Source organism: Diplotaxodon limnothrissa, linkage group LG13 (assembly GCF_057381915.1).
Source record: "Diplotaxodon limnothrissa isolate DT_005_m linkage group LG13, D_limnothrissa_male_GT1.1, whole genome shotgun sequence".
Classification (NCBI taxonomy): domain Eukaryota; kingdom Metazoa; phylum Chordata; class Actinopteri; order Cichliformes; family Cichlidae; genus Diplotaxodon; species Diplotaxodon limnothrissa.
The window spans coordinates 17,964,349-17,981,912 of NC_140608.1; the positions used below are offsets into that span (position 1 = coordinate 17,964,349).

Sequence of the window (17,564 nt, forward strand, 5' to 3'; positions counted from 1 at the left end):
CCAGTCATTTTCCACTTCAAGGATGAAATGCCATCCGGATTACTAATGAGGACTTTGTCCATCACGACAGTCTCACCCATTGCAATGCCAAACGTCACCATAATGAGGCGATAACTGAAGCATGCAGATCCTCGCTACAGTAAGGTGCTGGATCATTAAAATAATAACTGCACGGTAAATGCAAAACAGGAAACAGATCGAGTGCTACAGTAGCGACCACACTCGCTAAATACATAACACGGCAGACAGCAAACAGGCTGCAAATGATTGGAGCTCCTCAGAGCCTAAAAACTGTTTTGTTTTTTCCCTCTTTATGCCGATGAATTTGCTAAAGTTCACCTTGTTTTTTTAAAGGCAGTAATGCAGAACGTAGTAGTTAGAAAATTCACAGCTGGAGTATTTAGAACATTAGGCACACACGCTTCTACGGCATCCTTCTAACAGGACTAACCTACAACTGTATTTTAAAGCAATACTCTCCAAAATGAAGCCAGTAAACTGTAGAGAAATGAAAAGAATATGTTAAGTTTCTTTTTTTATATTTACAGAATTGTACTTATTATACTACAAACAATGACATACATATGTAATGTTACACAAATTTTACTACATGTTCATTTGTGAGTGTATGTGTGTAAATAGAGCAGTAGGAACAGAAAAAAATCCCATGTGGGGCAGCCCACAGTGGGTTAACAAGGCAGAGACAGCAGCCAAAAAGAGAGCACTGGGTGATTTCTCTGGGGCGCACACAAACCTCAGAAAGAAGAAAAAAAAATGTCAAACACGCTTCTTGCTATGGGCCGTGTGCCTGTGCTCTCAGCAGCTCACGGATCATTAAGGGCCAGTGAGCGTCAACTAGAAAGCAAGTTTGCTAAAAGATATGAAGCAGTGTGAATGAACACAGCGGGTGAGAAGCTTCGCCTCCTAGCACGTCCACACACGTGCACACAGGTACACGTGCACTCACTCACACACAAAATAAGTATTGGACACGTCACAAATTTTCTTGTAAGTGAACACATTTCTAAAGGTGCTTTTGACATGAAATTCTCAGCAAATTTTGACCAGTCAAACTCTCCTGTCAGTGTAAATAAGCTTAACTACACATTTAATCTATGAAAGATTTTGATATAAAAACAACAAGTGCAAGTTCAAATTGATGAAGAAATGCTACGTCAACATCAGTACGTCTCAGAAAAACTGAGACGTACTGATGTTGATGTAGCATTTCTTCATCAATCTGATGAAGAAATGCTGCTTTGGGTTGAAACTGTAGGAAAAATATCTGGAAAATCTCAGAAAATGTTTCGTTAGCTTTTGTTATTTAGTTGTTTATCTATTACTTATTTACTTTGGTTCAGTAGGAAAAGCTGAAAAACACAGTTAAAAGTCTAAAATGTATATCATCCCTCACATTTTCCAAAGCTGCTAAGCTGACCAGAGTGGAGTCTTTGGCTGGTTGATTCTGGCCCCTGGGCCTTATGTTTGACACTCCTGTTTTAGCTGAACTGTTTCACAAACTTGTCGACCTAACTGTAACAGACACAGTGAGTCACCCTGCCGAAATCTGTAGATGGAAAAAAGGCCCATCCGCCACATAACTCCTGAACCACAGCAGACCCTGGAAATTACTCTGGCTACCACTCGACAGGGTGACCGCCACCAGAGCTGACAGGAGCTCTGTCATTACTACGGCCGCTAAAGCTATCAGCTTTTCATCACCGTAATAAGATGACAACACACACTTGTCATTTTGTCTGGTGTTAAGATAATCCATGATCTTTTCACGACACTGCCACGAAATGCCAGGAAAGGTGCTGCAGCATGAGCCTTACAGACAGGAAAGAGACATAAGTCTGTACTGCCTGAAGCTTCAGAGCGAGTATGCGTCCACATTCTGGTGTTATGAGTTACTGAGACGCATTTAGACCCAGCCAGACTAGTTCATGTCCCTGGCAGAATATAACCCACAGTGGTACCAGTTTACTGTCACGTCAGCTTAATAATTAACACCCTAGATACGTTTTACTTCAACTAAATGAGGAAGTGCACCTCTTTATTTTCAGCTCATCTCTAAATTAACTCTTTATCTTTTATTAGGCTACATGCACTTTTACCTCAACCTTGAGTAAATGAACTATTTTGATTTTATGCTGGCCCAACAAATTAAACTGCTGCGGGTGCTCGGCTTGGCCTGATTGCTGGATTTGTTTTGATAAAGACGCATGATATATACCCAGAAGCCACTTTTGCTCTAAAAAAACAAAAAACAAAAAACCAATCAAGAGATTTCAGGAAGTAACTACGAACTTGGTAAATATCTTTTTGGGAATGAGGAAAATCTATTTAGAGGAAATCCTTTTCTGTCAATGTGGCATGCTGTGTATTTTAACAACATTTACTTCTTCCCCGCTTTATTTGTTTGTTTAAATCAGGATTGGCAGGAAGAGTGGATGGCACGACATAACAACTGGCACAACCGGCATGTTATTATCTGGTTTACCTGTTTCGACCTTTCACACAGTGTTGCTCTGTTAATAACCAGATGATTTTTGGACAGATTTTATGCAAACAAAACCAAAAAAACAAATGCATGCGGGTCACAGCTTGGAACAATGTCTATACGTTAGTGGGTAGTGAATCCAGTCACAGTGTCTCAAGACACCCGTTTGACTAAGATAGGTTCCCAGTGAATCGGGGTAAACTAACATGCCCGTCTGGCAAAACAAGATTGGTTGCCTCGTTGTTATTTCCTGTTCATTACTCTGAAGCTCACTATCTCAAACTCATAAACACTGGTGCTAGTGATCTTGGCTAATCAGTTTTTCAAGCTCATTATAGGAACAGATATGGCTTAGACTAAAAGTCGAGTCACACTGCAAACTTTTAAAACAGTCTGAATATAGCCAAACAATAAGAGCACTGCTGACGGTTCTTTCAGATTCTTCATATGGGATGCGTTGCATGAATTGCTTTCATGTATCTTTCTGACATGGTTTCACTTCAGGTTTTTAGGGTTTTGGGTCATCTATGATAAAACTAAAACAGGACTTTATAAAAGTGAAATCACTTAGCGTCACGATAACCGTCACTTACAAAGACAATGAAAGCCCTGCGAGAAAACTCAGATCAGCTTTCTCACCCACTCACCCAAGAAAAACTCATCCCACTAAAAACGCCCCTGTGTATAGATAGTAATCCAATATCAGCTATGTTGACCACACATTATTATCACTTCTCTCCTGCTGAGCTACTGGCCATGATGTGATAACATCTGAGAACAGAAACGAAGGTCATCGTTGTAAAACCCAAATGTCATAAACAAACGGTCTCTGAATTGCCATCAGTTATTTTTCACACAACATGGGGTCATACACCTGCCAATCATCTGACAGCAAACTGAAGACTGGACTCATTAAGTAGCAGATAAATGGCAGCCGAATGGACATTTCCCCCATCACTTCATACCATATACCCGTTTCCCCCCTCAGTCTGTAAATGTTGGATCGCTGAGTCTGAAACCAGTTTGTCCGTGAATGGTAGAATAACATTGATGGAACTACCATTGCGGACACGTCTATCAGTCATTCAGCTATCTTATCACCCTTAGCACAGCCACAAGCTTAGAGTCACTCTCTTATCACACTAATCCGGACAAGTTCAGAGCTGAGTCTGTGAAGGCAGCACGGATAAATTAGTTTACTCCTTTACTGATTGGATTAAAAGCCAGGAGCGGGCCTCGGCCCCCCGGCCCCAGCTGCTCTAGTCTCCAGCTGTTCAGCTTTAATGAACATAGGAGCTTTAATGTAAGTAAATGACTACAAAAAACAATATTTAATGCCTTTTATTGCCACATTTTCCATTAAATCACATATTTTAGATGCAAGATATGAACATATTGACTATCTCGCAGTACAGAAACTCCTGACTGATTTATAACCCTTTTACAAGGAGTATTCCCAGTGACTCGCCACTCCTACTACACATCAGCAAAGCAGCATCATATATGACAGCTGGCTCAATATTAATCTAGTGCAGGTTAAATGCAAGCATATGGAGTACACTGTCTCCTTTGCAGCCCCATCATCAGAGCCATTACACAGCTCTACATTTCAAGTTAGGCTCTAGAAACCATATTTAGGTCTTCTTTGAAACACGTGTGCATACAGCCTGCATGGAAACTGTATGCATCCCACTGCAGCTTTAATCAACACTAGTGCCGAAACAGGGTTTCCACTGGAAGACTCACAAATGAATACAGAGGCTTGGCTGTCACAAAGTGACAGGCCCGCGTTAGGGGCCGCCGCAGCAACGCTTCACTGGACGGAGACACAATATGACAGACAAACAACACTACAAACCTGGGCAGCCTGAAATAAAATGAAAACTTATTAGCGGCCAACTCTGGCAAGAGACAGTGAGTAGTAACGTGCTTAAAACAGTTAAGGCTTTCTTAGAGATGGAAGAGGCCAAGAATATCAATTCAGACTCAAATTTTTTCACTGTAATAGTTCACAGTGGGTGATAGTTCACAGTGGGTCTAGTGTGGAGATATGGAGTGTGTGTGTCTCTTCTGACAGCTCCTTAACCTCAGGGCTGGCCTGCTTCGCTGAGAAGGAAAGCCTCATTTAATTTCATAAGGCCTGTGGAAAGTGTGCCTGAAGATGGTGTCAGAGATAGAGAGAAAGACAACAAAACTCTCAAAACATTACATCAGTACTTCTAACTACTGCAAAGACTTCCACATTCCCAGAACCCCATCCTGGGCTTCTCCTCCCTCCTCAGGCTGCTGCTGGAAAGACTCACAGTTTCCTCTGCCTCTGTGACACCCCCCCTTCTGACAAGGGGGGAGGGGCGGGGGTGACAGAGGCAGGAAAACGCTGTGCAACTATTGCATGGTAGTGACAGCTCTGTAAACGCAATTGCCTTCCTGTTATTGTGAGCATTGTTGAGGGTGCATCCATTACTACAGTGACCATGTAAAGAAAAGACCTGCATCAGCTTGCAGGAATACCTAGGATTTCCCTGATGAATGGGGAAACACCCACAGGGAGGGGAGAAACAGCAGGCTGGCTGGAGAGTCTGACATCATCCAAGTACAGACTTCCATGTTTCTGTGAAGCCTCATGTGTCAACACTGAGTGCATCTATGGATAACTCTCTTCAGCTCTCTTGCAGACACACACACACACACACACACACACACACACACACACACACACACACACACACACACACAAGCACAACTTCCTCCTCAGGTCTGGACAGATGTTCATTGTTCTGAGTTTCTGCTGCTGCACAAACACACACCAGGTAATAGCAGAGAGATGGGGCTAACCATCAGCCACGGGCTCTCAATCACACCTTTACTGCAAAAGCACAAAAAATAAGGCATCCATACCCTTCCACAGTCAAACCAACCCTAGCAGGTACTGCAACCTAGAAGCTCAAACTGGGTCTTATTCTAATTCATATTCGCTGATCAGAATGATACTGGGATTAACATATGCCTGCAAAGTTGAAGGATTTCTTCTGGGTTTTGGGTTTGTTGTTTTTTTTTTTAAATCACGGGTTATGAAGCTTTTGAGAGGCGAATGTTTGAAGGCTAGTTACAGTAAACGGCGGGGCAGCAGCAGCGGGGTGTCGATGGGTTTCAAGTGCTCCAAAAAGCTGCATTGCCTCTCTGTCAAACCTCTACGTCCCACCGTGGATTAAAATATCCACGCGACACCAGGTTGGGATACGTATCATGACTCGTCGTGTGCCTCACCTTTACGTGAAGCTCGACCTCAAAGAAATAAATGAAGTGGGGGAGATATTGACGCTAGTTAGCTTCACTTCCTTAGCCAGCCCCGCTTGCCTTCTCTCCGGTCCAGCCTCGCCAGCTCGGTCCCTACCCCCCTCTCTCTCTCTCTCTCTGTTTCTCTCTCTCGGAGCTGTCTCAGACGTCCTGGGACTTACCGGTCTTATATGCTGATGATGCCGCTGTGAAGAGACAACAAGTGCGGGGCGGCTGCTGGCCACCGCTCCGCTGCTCCGGGACAAGAGGAGTACTGATCTACACACTTTCACAGCCATCTCTGTAGTGAAAGCTCGCCGTGAAGGAGACTGCTGCGGGCGGGCGGACGGAGAGGCACCGAAGAAGCACAGAGGGAGGGGTGGGCGGGTTTGCGGGGCTGGACTATGATATACACATGCCCAGTGTTGCACCAGTGTGCTAAGATAATGCACTTCTGTGCGCACTAGTTCAAAAAAATGTATGTTATGCGAAGACTGCAGTACACCTGTCTCCAGTGACAATATACCCTACTGCAATTCAAAAAAAAAAAGAAGTCTGGTGATAGTGGCATGGGTGAAGGAACTATATACACACATCTCGGTGAAAATCATTGTTTTTATGTCTAATGTGTTTAACCAAATAAGAAAACATGTGTACTATGTTTTTGTTGTTTTTTAAAAAGAGGGTTTCATTCTTAAAGCTTCACACTTAACACAGTGCACAGTGCAACCTGTCTGAATGTCTTTCTGTCACTCGTCACTCTATCCATCTATAGCCAAATATCAAATATAACCTGTCCTTCAGTCACACTTGTGTTCCTGGATCAAATATAAGTGAACTGGTCTTCATCGGCTTTTAAACAGGTAGGCTTTCATTACATTTCAGAGCTTCTGTGGCCGTTCAATGGGGCAAGCAGTTTATGAGGTGCACTGTTTTCTGGAGAATCATCCATCCACTGCAAATTCAGCTAATGGGAGTGCTAATGGGTCTGTTTGGTCAATGAATGTCAAGGAGACTCCCCACCGTGGAATGCAACCTGTTTTTGTCTGTAATCTTTGACCAAGCACATCATATAATACCACCTACCACACCTGTGTTGGTCAAGGGTGAGTCCAGATAGGCAACTCTTAAAAGACAAAAACAAACACATTTTGTGTAATTCACCGCAGTGATTTATGTGATCACATGGTTTCTTATCACAACTTTAGATCCAAAGTAAGGAGCAGAAAGATAAGGAATGAGTCAAATTCGTTGTTTTGTTGCTTGTCTTATGTTTTTTATAATGTATTTATTTCAAATACAGTAGCAGTATGTCATTGCTCCTGAACTCATCCCAATTCCTTCTGTACTTCCTCAGGTGCACTGCATCAGGCTGTGTGGGTGATGCAATTTAAATGCAAATTCCCAGTCATGGACAAGGATCTGCTCAAGGCCTCAAGCCTGCATCGATTCACAGGGCGGATCTTTTGTGTGGTGCCAAACACTACCGTGCACTGGCTCAAATAAACCTTTAGACGTCTGCTCTAACTGTGTCACGGCGGTGGTGCATTTGCACATGATGCGTCAGCAGTGTAAACTAAAGAGCTTGCAGCAAAGAAAAGCTACCTGCATGTATTAGATTTCATTAGAGCTAAGACGTGTATGATTTGTTTGTACTCCAAACTGTGTCCACAGCATTAAATCAGCTAATAAAGAGAAGCTATACATATCAGACCGTGGTGTTTGATCTCAGTGTAACCTAAAATGCCCTACATGCCACATTATTGTAACAGCACAACTTCTTATCTTCCTCAAAATCTACAGTTATGATACTTCGGGTGAGTTATCACCAACGTAAAGACACTAACACTGCAGGTGCAAGAAAATAAGACCAGGTGACACCATTCCTTTTGAAAGTAACTAAGTATTTAGATATATCCAAACCAAAGTGGGAAAAAAAAACCACTTTATGGAAAATCTCAATGATACCCCAGTTAATTTCACTAAGACACTCGTGTTAATACACAAATTAAAATAAAAATTAAATTACTGATATAAATTGGACATGACAAGTCTCTACAGCACTAAATTTGTGCGACTCAAATAAAACCACTGCTGACAGTAATCTTTTTTTCCCCCCAGTTATCCTCATATGATTGAATTTTTAATTTAATTTTAATAGAGACGGTACAGATTTGAAACACCCTCTGCCACCATTTCTCAAGGTCATGATGAGTGATTTGAGGAGAGTACAAAATGAGGTGTGTTTGGTTGCCACGTAAATATGAGTGTTCACACATGTCTGTACTTGAATGAAATGTCGCCCAGCGTGAAAATACAAAAGAGCTCCGCCCGTGGTTTTATGAAAGAAGTAACGCTCAAAGACAGCATGCATGGGTGTGCAGACGTGGAATACGTCAGAGAAATAAGACTGATGTTAGTGGAGCCAGCTTTTGTTCTCATGTCAAAAAAAGAATAAAAAAGAAGGTGTTGTTGTTGTTGCAGACGAACAACACACCTTCATGGATTTACAAAGGTGTTCCTCAGTGTGGTTCTCAACAGTGTGACACCCTCTTAAACCAACCAAAATTAAAAGAGTTAACAACAGTGTCTAAACATCCTTCTAAAAACAGTTGAGGTTTGGTCTTATCTCCTGCTCCACCTTTGCACTGCCACATTTGCAGGATGGCTTTGATCAGTAGTGGAAGGAAGACATGTTTCTGAATATGCTTCCATGCCTACAGAAACATTTTTGGCCTGGATGTTCATATTTATTTATATGTAGGCTGACATTTGCACTGCATGCATTCTTTTTTTTTCTTGTCTCACAAGTTTCATAGAAACTCCATTTCCATTCTCTGAACTGTAGCCCATTAATTTTGTACAAAATGTTATAAACCAACTTTCATGTTATACATGTTTATGGGTCAATAAAGGAGTCAATATGAATAAGAGCACTGCTGTGGAGTTCTAGGTGACGCTGAGGTTATTGTAGTAAAACTAATAACATCCAATTTGAAATTTCAGTATTTGACAGGTTTCTATTGTGGCATTCTGGTGATACATTGTGAGTCCTAATGAACTCTATGCTGAGGAGCTGCAGGCATATTTAAACAGTGTCCCTTATTTAAGAAAAAACAAACAACTGTAGACTAAAAGACAGCACAGATACAATTTGTTCTAACAAAGATTTTATGAAAAGATAAAAGGAAGGGGAATGGGTGACAATTTGCAAAGGAGGAAGGCAGCAATATTAGTTGCGGTGTGTGAGCATGTGATATTATTATACTGTTGATAATCACTTCAAGTTTGTATCACCTGTTTGAGACAACACACACAGACAGAGACACAAACAATCATAGAGAGCTGACTCAATGAAGCATTTCACTGAGTTATTATAAATTTATAGTTTAAGCCATGACACCTGGTTGCATAAGTATTGCATCCTACTGCATGTAATGCAAAGATTGTATGACCTGAGGCTGTTAGGTGGACATATAACGTCTTTAAGGCTTGTGTGTTCAATTTCAGATATATCTTGCGTGTTCATTCATTTCACTTAGTAGCTAAGGGATAAATGTTATCAATCTAAGTCTGACTAATGAGAATAATTAATATTATTAGAACTCTTCTGACATTTCTGGCATTTCTAAAGGCCTAGGTTGTGCATCATTGTGAAATTTGGGTGACATTGTTAGTGGATGTGACAAAAGCCTGCAGTCATGAAACGTCCCAAGGCAAGCTCAGCCGCTCTCCAGTTTTTCCTTTCACATTTTGCATGCAAACCACCAGATATGTTGGCTCTTCAAGGCAACAATTATAACTGGCACACTGTGGAGAGGCTCGTTATTTAATCTGGAACTCTATAAAGACATATGACTGAAATCAGACACTCTCTTTCAGTTCAGTTTAATATTGTTACATAATACCAAATGAAATTTATTTTATTCTAAAATTTTAAACCTGAAATAGAATTGTTGAATCTGTATTTAGGCCTAACATTAGTAGGTACACCTTACTTGTACTGGGTAGGAGCCCTTTTCCCCTCAGAATTCTTCATGGTATTGATTCAATAAGGTACTGGAAACAGTACCTCAGAAGTTTTGGGGCATATTGGAATGACAGCATCACACAGTTGATTCAGATTTTTGGGCTGCAAACCCATGAAGCGACCCTCCTGTTCTTCTGCATTCCAGAGATGCTCTATTGCATTAAGATCTTATTACTGTGGAGTAAAGTGCACTCATTGTCATGCTCAAGAAACCAGTTCGAGATTATTTCAGCTGTACAACATGGTGCGTTATCTTGCTAAATGTACTCATCAGAAGATTGGTACATTGTGGTCATAAAAGGATGGTATGCTATGCTGTGGTGTTTAAATGAGGCTCAGTTGGTTAAAAAAACAATCCCTCACAACATTACACCACCAGCAGCAGCAGCCTAAACTACTGCTGTGAGGCAGGATGGATCCACGCCTTCATGGTCTTTACACTAAATTCTGAACCTACCAGCCAACTGTTAGAACAGACACCGAGACTTGTCCGACCAGGCGATGTTTCCCCAGTCTTCTATTGTCCAGTTTTGGTGAGTTTGTGTCAATTGCAGCCTCTTTCCTGTTCTGAGCTAATAAGAGTCCCACTTGGTGAGGTCCTATGCAGCTGTAGCAGTGTGTTGTGTGTTCACAGATGCTCTTCTGCATGCCTTCCTTGTAAAGCGTGGTTATTTGAGTGAGTTGAGTGCATTGCCTTCCCTTGAAGCAGTCTGTCTGTTCACAAAGAGAACTGCCACTCTCTGAATATTTTCTCTTTTTGGACCCTTCTCTGTAAGCCCTATAAAAAAAAAAGTAAAACAGTTGTGCTGTGCTGACCATAATGTACCTATTCGATTAGACAACTTAAAGTCCCCACAAGACTTTTGATTTTCCTTTACTTACACTGTAATTCCGCCTAAACCTGGACGGAGGGATGATGGGAGGGTGCCTGTGTGAAATGCATGGGGCTGGTACGGAGATGTTGTCCCACCCTCTCTGAAACACGGAACTATTAGCGCAGTACTCCATCACTGCAGACACACTGAGCAAAGACGTACTCTGAATCGGTGAAGACGTTATTACTTTGGACTGAGTGGTGTTTTTATCGCTGCTTATGTAAGTAACCGTGCCTCCTATGAGCTATAAGAAAGCTCCGTAATGACGCAGTGTGTAACAAAACGATGAAATAGCTGCTAGTAGAGCTAGCACTTGCCATTAAATCTAACGTTAACTAGCTAGCTCGCCAGTGTGAGTTACCCCACGAAACAATTACTTGACTGCCGAACTAACCAGCTAAATATTGACATTAACAAGTGACTGACGATAGAAGCATTTAGTTTATTATTGGTTAGACGGGTAGCTGCTAACCTTGTAGCCCTCATGCTGTTGTCAACGAAGTTAACTTGCGGCTAAAAACAAAACACTGGGATCACTATCAAATGAACAGCTCTAGCTGTTCGTGTTTCCGTTTCAACATGCCAAACGCAACACTAACATCACCTTAACCAGTGTTTTTGAGCCAGTTGTTGACAGCTAGCTGTTTTTGTGTGTGTTTTTGGTGTTGTGTTAACAGTGGGCCATGTCATATTGAACACAAACACAGGAAGGTGTATCTTTCAGTTGTTTGTCTAAGATTATTATTATTGCATGTTTACACGAAACACCCAGAGACTAAAATGATTATGCTTCAAAGGATAGTGCAATGCTAGCTCTTACCCAAAGAAAACATTTCCTAATTTATTTGGGAACAATACATAGCTTTTTTGGGTTGGGTGTCGCAAAACACCCATTAAAAATTCAGGTCTGCATGTTTGTCTTTTATGTTATGTATATGATTTTTAAAAGCTTGGATTGAATTGAGGAGCACAAGTATGAGTAAATGTATAATGCATGTATGTAAGAGGCCATGTAAGGCTTTAGAAGTAATTTCTGTAAGTTTAAAATCAGCTACCAGGCAGCCAGTGTATTGTAACAAAGGTGAGAAAGTCCTGACCCAGATACACTTGACAACGATATGCAGTTTCTGAAAGCTTTAGTTATTTCTTTTTAATGAGGTACTGGTCCATATATCCAAACTGTTCTTTTTAAAATTCTGAATGCTCTTGATACTTCTGAAAATAACCCCATCTCTCTGTGTATGTGTACCCCTAGGGTGGGAAAAAAAGATCCCCAAGCAGCAAAAAGAACTGCTATATTTGCTGTTGTTTAACTGGAATGAATCTGTGGTCTCACCTGAGATCATAAAATGTAATTTTTAATGCCATAGGCTATTTAGATTACACCCCCCCCCCCCCCCCCCAAACACACACACACACACACACACACACACACACACACACACACACACACACACACACACACACACATTTTATATTAAAAAAAGGTTTGCTTTTAGGTAGTGAAGAATAATTGCTGAGGACATTGATTTACCTGCTCCTTCTTCAAGTCCAGGTCCAGTGTGCCTTGTAACTAGACTTACGATGATAGTTTTCTATCATTGTAGCTTCAGCTGAACTTAGCATTGAGCTTCTGGGAAAGTGTAAAAGCAAAACTCTCTAATTAAAAATGTGCTGGATTCAAAAAATTAGACTGAATTCTTGAAATATGATGTAAATTAATCATTTTTAAACACTCATAAATACATGAAAAAAGTTGCCTGATATCGTGAGGGCGGCACTGGATTTATAAAGCTGTAATAACAGGATGGAGTTTAATAAGTAGCTAAGTCATGCTCTGCAAGGTTTAGGATATTTTTACATGTACTTTGATAATAATGAGCATTTAACTTTAACACAGCCACCCCCTTTGTTGTGGCTGCTGTGTTCCAGATTTAGCTTGCGTTGATGGAGTTGATGAGGAGACAAGCATTGCAATCAAAAACAGCACTCAAAGTTTGAGCATGCCAAAGGAATGAAGTCTCGCACTCAAATTTCTCCAAAAACGTGCCAAGACAAAGCATTCCTGCATGGTTAAGTACAGGTGCAAAGAAAGAAAAAAATTTATCAGATGTTACTCCATTATAACCTAATTAAAAATATATATCAGGAACTCTAATAGCTTACAATTACCTTTAGTTTGTAATCAAAATATGCACGCTTTTAAAACTTTTTTAATGTAAGGTTTTCAAAAGAGTACATTGAAGGACTCTTTGTTGGTTTGTGATCAGACTGAAAGGATGATGAAATGCTGTTTTCCTTATGATATTCTCTCTTTTACAGCTTTGCTGTTTTGTTCAGATGAAAGATGTATGTTTTTCATTATACAGAACGTGCACACGGTAAAATAGAGCAGAGTAGAAACCGAATAAATGTATATATGCCACATAGATATGAATGAGAAGCAAATTTTGGACTGACTGCTTCATTTCTTTACATAGTTAGACATAACGAATGGGCAGGTTTTTGTTGTAGTGTGGCTCACTGGCTTTTATGCAAGTTAGTTTCCAGTGTCCTTTCACAAAGTTATTATCTGAACAAGCTTTAGGCTTCCCATTTGGAGATTACACAGAGCGTGTATAACTTCCCCTTTGAAAATGTTTAATTTCACTTGGTAGATGTATTTCAAAGATTTAAGCAAACATTATTAACTAGTTTAAATGAGTGACCCTCAACTAGTAGCTAGGAATCAAAAAGATCAAGAAATTTAAATCCATATTTTATGTTCATCCCTTTTTCTTTTTCTTTTTAAATTGAATCTGGCGCATGTGTGTGCTTGTCTTCTTGTCTGGCGGTTGGAGGAAAGGATTCACGAGATTGTGTCAAGTCAGAATTTGAAAAAATATACAAAAAATATGACATTAGTTCTTCAGTTTTGTAGTACATAAAGTGTCATTGCTCCATATTTTGCAGTGTAGTAAAGTTAAGTAATGCACCTTACTGCCTTACTTCCCAAAATCAAATAAAACCCAAGGTACTGCTGAGAGCTAAAATCATTACAAATTCTTTCAGCTGCAGTACAGTAATCACCGTAGCTGCCATAGTTGTTACAGTCAGGAGCAGTGTCCAGACATCACATTGCTGCAACACCACCCCTGGGGTGGTTTCCCTGCCATCTCACTTTTTCTTAGTCTTTGTTTTGTTCTGTTACTCTGTACAGAGGAGCATTTCAGAGTGTCAATAACTGTGTTGCTGCCTCTGCTGTGAAAAGGCAAAAACAGTGAGAGTAAAAGCCCATACTCTTTGTTTGGTGGTGTAGCTGTAACTCAGCAGCAGAGCAAATAGTGCTATAGCCAGGACTCACTAACCTGCTATGAGACTTACATATGTTTGAGATCACTCAGCATCTGTTCATCTTTGGTTTTAGACTAATAAACAAATTACTAGCTTTCCACTTGGCTTTGTGTAGGGCTGGAGATGTTGTTTGGGAGAGACAGGCTGCCGAAGACAGCTGAATTATAGATAACATTGCTGAAGTTGATAACATGTAGTTTTGTTACTTTAAGTGCTGTAAAAGGTTTCCAAACCTAAATCTGTTATTCTAGCAAAACGATGTAGCCATTGAGCTGCTGTGCTAGCTACAGAGTATTAGTTAATGCCAAAGAAATCTAACTGACTGTACTTAGGACCTGTTATCTAACTTCTTTGTGAAAATGTAGGTAATTATATTTGCATAAAATGGCAAACGGTTGGTTAATATTGATATCATATCATTTCTATGCAAAAACTGGTGCATTATATTTTAAAAACTTTATTTTGAACAATGGCTTTATTTTAATTTAAATATCGTAAATATCGTAAATATCGTAATATCAAAATGTAGTGGAGGTTGCGGGGAATAGGTGGCTGTCTGGTTTGGATTTCCAAACCAGCAGCACTCACGCCTCAGCAAACTTTGCATTTAACAGTTCACCTTTGGAGACCTTCATTCAAGTTTTTAAACCGCTTTCTATCGTCTTAGCTCCAGTTGAACTAGGCATCGAAGTTTTTGGGGAGGTGTGAAAGCAAAGTGCTGCGATGAAAATGTGCTGGATTCAAAAACTCAGACAAAATGAGTGCATTCTAGTGAAAATGAAAGCACTCATCAGTGAACTCAGTAATTATGAGTTAGATAACACAGAGTTGCAAATAACATTTGGTCAGCTGCTGTTCTGGGAGCCAACTAATTTCAAACTGCTGGAAAGACATTCAGGGGATGAATGTGTGGGCATATGTGCAGACACTCACTGGCTCTCACACAACTGTGGGGATATACCAGTGTCATAAATATGTTAGTTAGTTTGCATTTTGAAAATCTTTGTTTACTGTACATGTACCTTGGTGAATTTTGGAAAGGCATTAAAATATAAAGAAGTTTATTAATACTAAAGATTTCTGCAACACCAACGACTTGCATTTTTGGGCTTTCTTGTTGCATCATGTGAGTTTTGGTCTGTTTCTATAAAGTTTTGGTGTCGTTCCTTTACCATTAGGCTTTCCCCCAGTCCCAAAAAGTATAATAGTGTGGATGCATGCTCACTGTTCCCTTTAGTCCTTATTGTCATGGGCTACTGAACACTCCAATTAGCATATGCCATGTTTCACTGTTCTTTCTGCTGAGTCTGCTTGACAGTTGGTGCCTGAATTGTTAATAGGATATTGACAGGTGGTAGCTTTGAGCCTCAGTGGGGTTAACTCCTCCATCATGTAGTTTGAAAAGTGCACACATGGGAGCTACAGATACACACCAGTAGCCCCTTTCCTAATTGTTAATCATCTTTCCGTGACACTGAAGAATTAAGCAACAGTATAGCTGAAAATGAAGTTCTGGAGCTTAGGTGCACTGGTGGCAATTAGTTTTATCCCTGATTTTCCGTTGTTTATTAATTGAGGTATGTGGGAAAACCAGGACCTTCTACATTGACTTTTTAGGGAACCATTTTGTCTACAGTGCCATGTGAAGGCAGATCCCAATGGTGAACTCCCATTGTTCTAAGCTTTGTCTCTTGAGGTGACTGTTAATTACTTTTTTGGGGGGGTTAAAATCTGCAAATCCTTACCTATGACTTCCATGGTTTATAATTGGACAAGGTAGGTGTTTAGTACTGTGGTAGCTATGTGCTAGCTTTACAGTGTTTAGAGGATCTTGTGGTATGAATCCACATGTGTAGTTCATCCATCTATCTGTCTGTTCCTTTGTTATCTTACATTCGTATCTGATCAGGATTGGCTGGGATTGGAGTCCATATCAGCGGACAAAGTGCCTAGAAAAAGCAAACAACCAATCACTCTTACATCCCCACCTACAGCCAGTTTAAAGGGATAGCACACTGCCATTCTAATCCACTAATCATTTTTTTTTTATGTATGTTTTTTTTAAGTAAATGTGTTAAATCTCAGCTAAATAATCCTAGTTTTGATTTCTGCTATAATCAGGCATCCTTACTTCACAGTGGAAATCCGACTGCCTGACATGCTGTTTGTTGGAATCAAAATCAAAGCAAATAAAAATACTACAACTGTGGCTACAAATCTTAAGGCCAAAGTACAGGTTTCTGTTTTTATTATCCTAACTAAGGGAGTTAATGAAATATAGGTGTGCACACATATATAATGATTCAATTGTCCAATACGTTTAATCAAAGAGTTTACAAAGTAATAACTTTAAAACAAAAAAAAATGCTTAAATTAGTCACTAAATATACAGGGATGGGTGTTAATAGGTGCTGAGCAGGAAGCACAGAGGGCAGACCTTCACCTGTGTGGTCTTTGACCAGGTTTGTTTGGTTAATAATCTTTGCAGCAGATTGACTATGAAGGGCTGATTCACACAGACTTTTCAGAAAGTTGTTTCAACATTTATTATAATTGTGCAAGATGATCAAATGATGGCACATATAGTCTACATGTAATCTGCTATGGTGCGAACAAAAATGTAAAAGAATGACTGAATAAATTGAATAAAAAAACTGCACTAAAGTATGCAGTAAGTTCACAGCATGAGGAAAGAAACTGCTGATATTACAGCAGCAGATACTCCCGTTTTGCTTGCCAGGGGATAGCAAGGTGGATATTGGGCTCAACTCCCTAATACCACTTATGATGTGTAGATGGGTGGTTGGGATACTCTTGAGGGGGGTTTAATTCGCCCACAGCACCCATCCAGTCTCTGCTGTGCACATCTCATACCAGATTGTGATGTTTCCAGTCAGGATGCTTTCATTGCTCCTCTTCGGACGTTAACAAGACAAGATGAATTTGGTCTTCTTTGATTTCCTTACGAGGCTTCTAAACTTTCTTTACCACGGTTGAGATCTGTCTGTGACTTAAACTCTGCAAAGCACTGATGTGGGCTCTAATCTGAGGTAGCTTTAACTGGTGATTTCTAAGACAGATAAAAGTTATGAAACTATGTACTCAGCTCAGAATTTTCATATCCTTTGTATTCAGATACTTAACATGAAATTATTTCATAGTTTTTATTTATTCAGTTTTGGCATACAGTAGTAGAATACAAAACAGAAACACAATTTAATAGGTGTGTGTTGCTTTTTTCTGTCATTGTACATGCCGATACTGCAAGAGTGTCATCTGTCTTTGTCTCACCTTTACTCTCGTCCCTCTGCAGGATGTTCCACTTGCGGGCATTGTCCGCAGTTTCAGTGGGGCTCGCGCAGCTGTCCCGGCGTTATCACAGCGGGGCAGTGCGAGAGTCTGGCCGGAGAAGGCTGATGCTGGCAGCCCTAGCTGGGGTAACCGGTGTGTCTGCTAGTGCTGGACTGCTGTGGAAGAGGTAGTTTTTTGTTTTGTTTTTTTACACCCTTGTGCCTCATTTTATTGCTCTTAAAATAATAGTGGTCTT

At 40.4% G+C, this 17,564-nt stretch overlaps 2 protein-coding genes across 3 annotated transcripts in view; one reads left to right on the plus strand and one right to left on the minus strand.

The window, feature by feature from the left end:
* mcu (mitochondrial calcium uniporter) overlaps positions 1 to 6,114 on the minus strand; it is a 60,336-nt gene extending 54,222 nt beyond the window's left edge. For both annotated transcript variants that reach the window (XM_085368790.1, XM_085368789.1), the window contains exon 1: positions 5,962 to 6,114. In XM_085368790.1, coding sequence (XP_085224916.1) covers positions 5,962 to 6,078 — 117 coding nt within the window. In that variant the 5' untranslated portion in view covers positions 6,079 to 6,114. The remainder of the gene's footprint in view (positions 1 to 5,961) is intronic.
* Positions 6,115 to 10,771: 4,657 nt separating this feature from the next.
* Positions 10,772 to 17,564, plus strand: part of micu1 (mitochondrial calcium uptake 1) — a 35,302-nt gene continuing 28,509 nt past the window's right edge. Inside the window, exons 1-2 of the mRNA XM_085368793.1 lie at positions 10,772 to 10,904; positions 17,331 to 17,495. Coding sequence (XP_085224919.1) covers positions 10,903 to 10,904; positions 17,331 to 17,495 — 167 coding nt within the window. The 5' untranslated portion in view covers positions 10,772 to 10,902. The remainder of the gene's footprint in view (positions 10,905 to 17,330; positions 17,496 to 17,564) is intronic.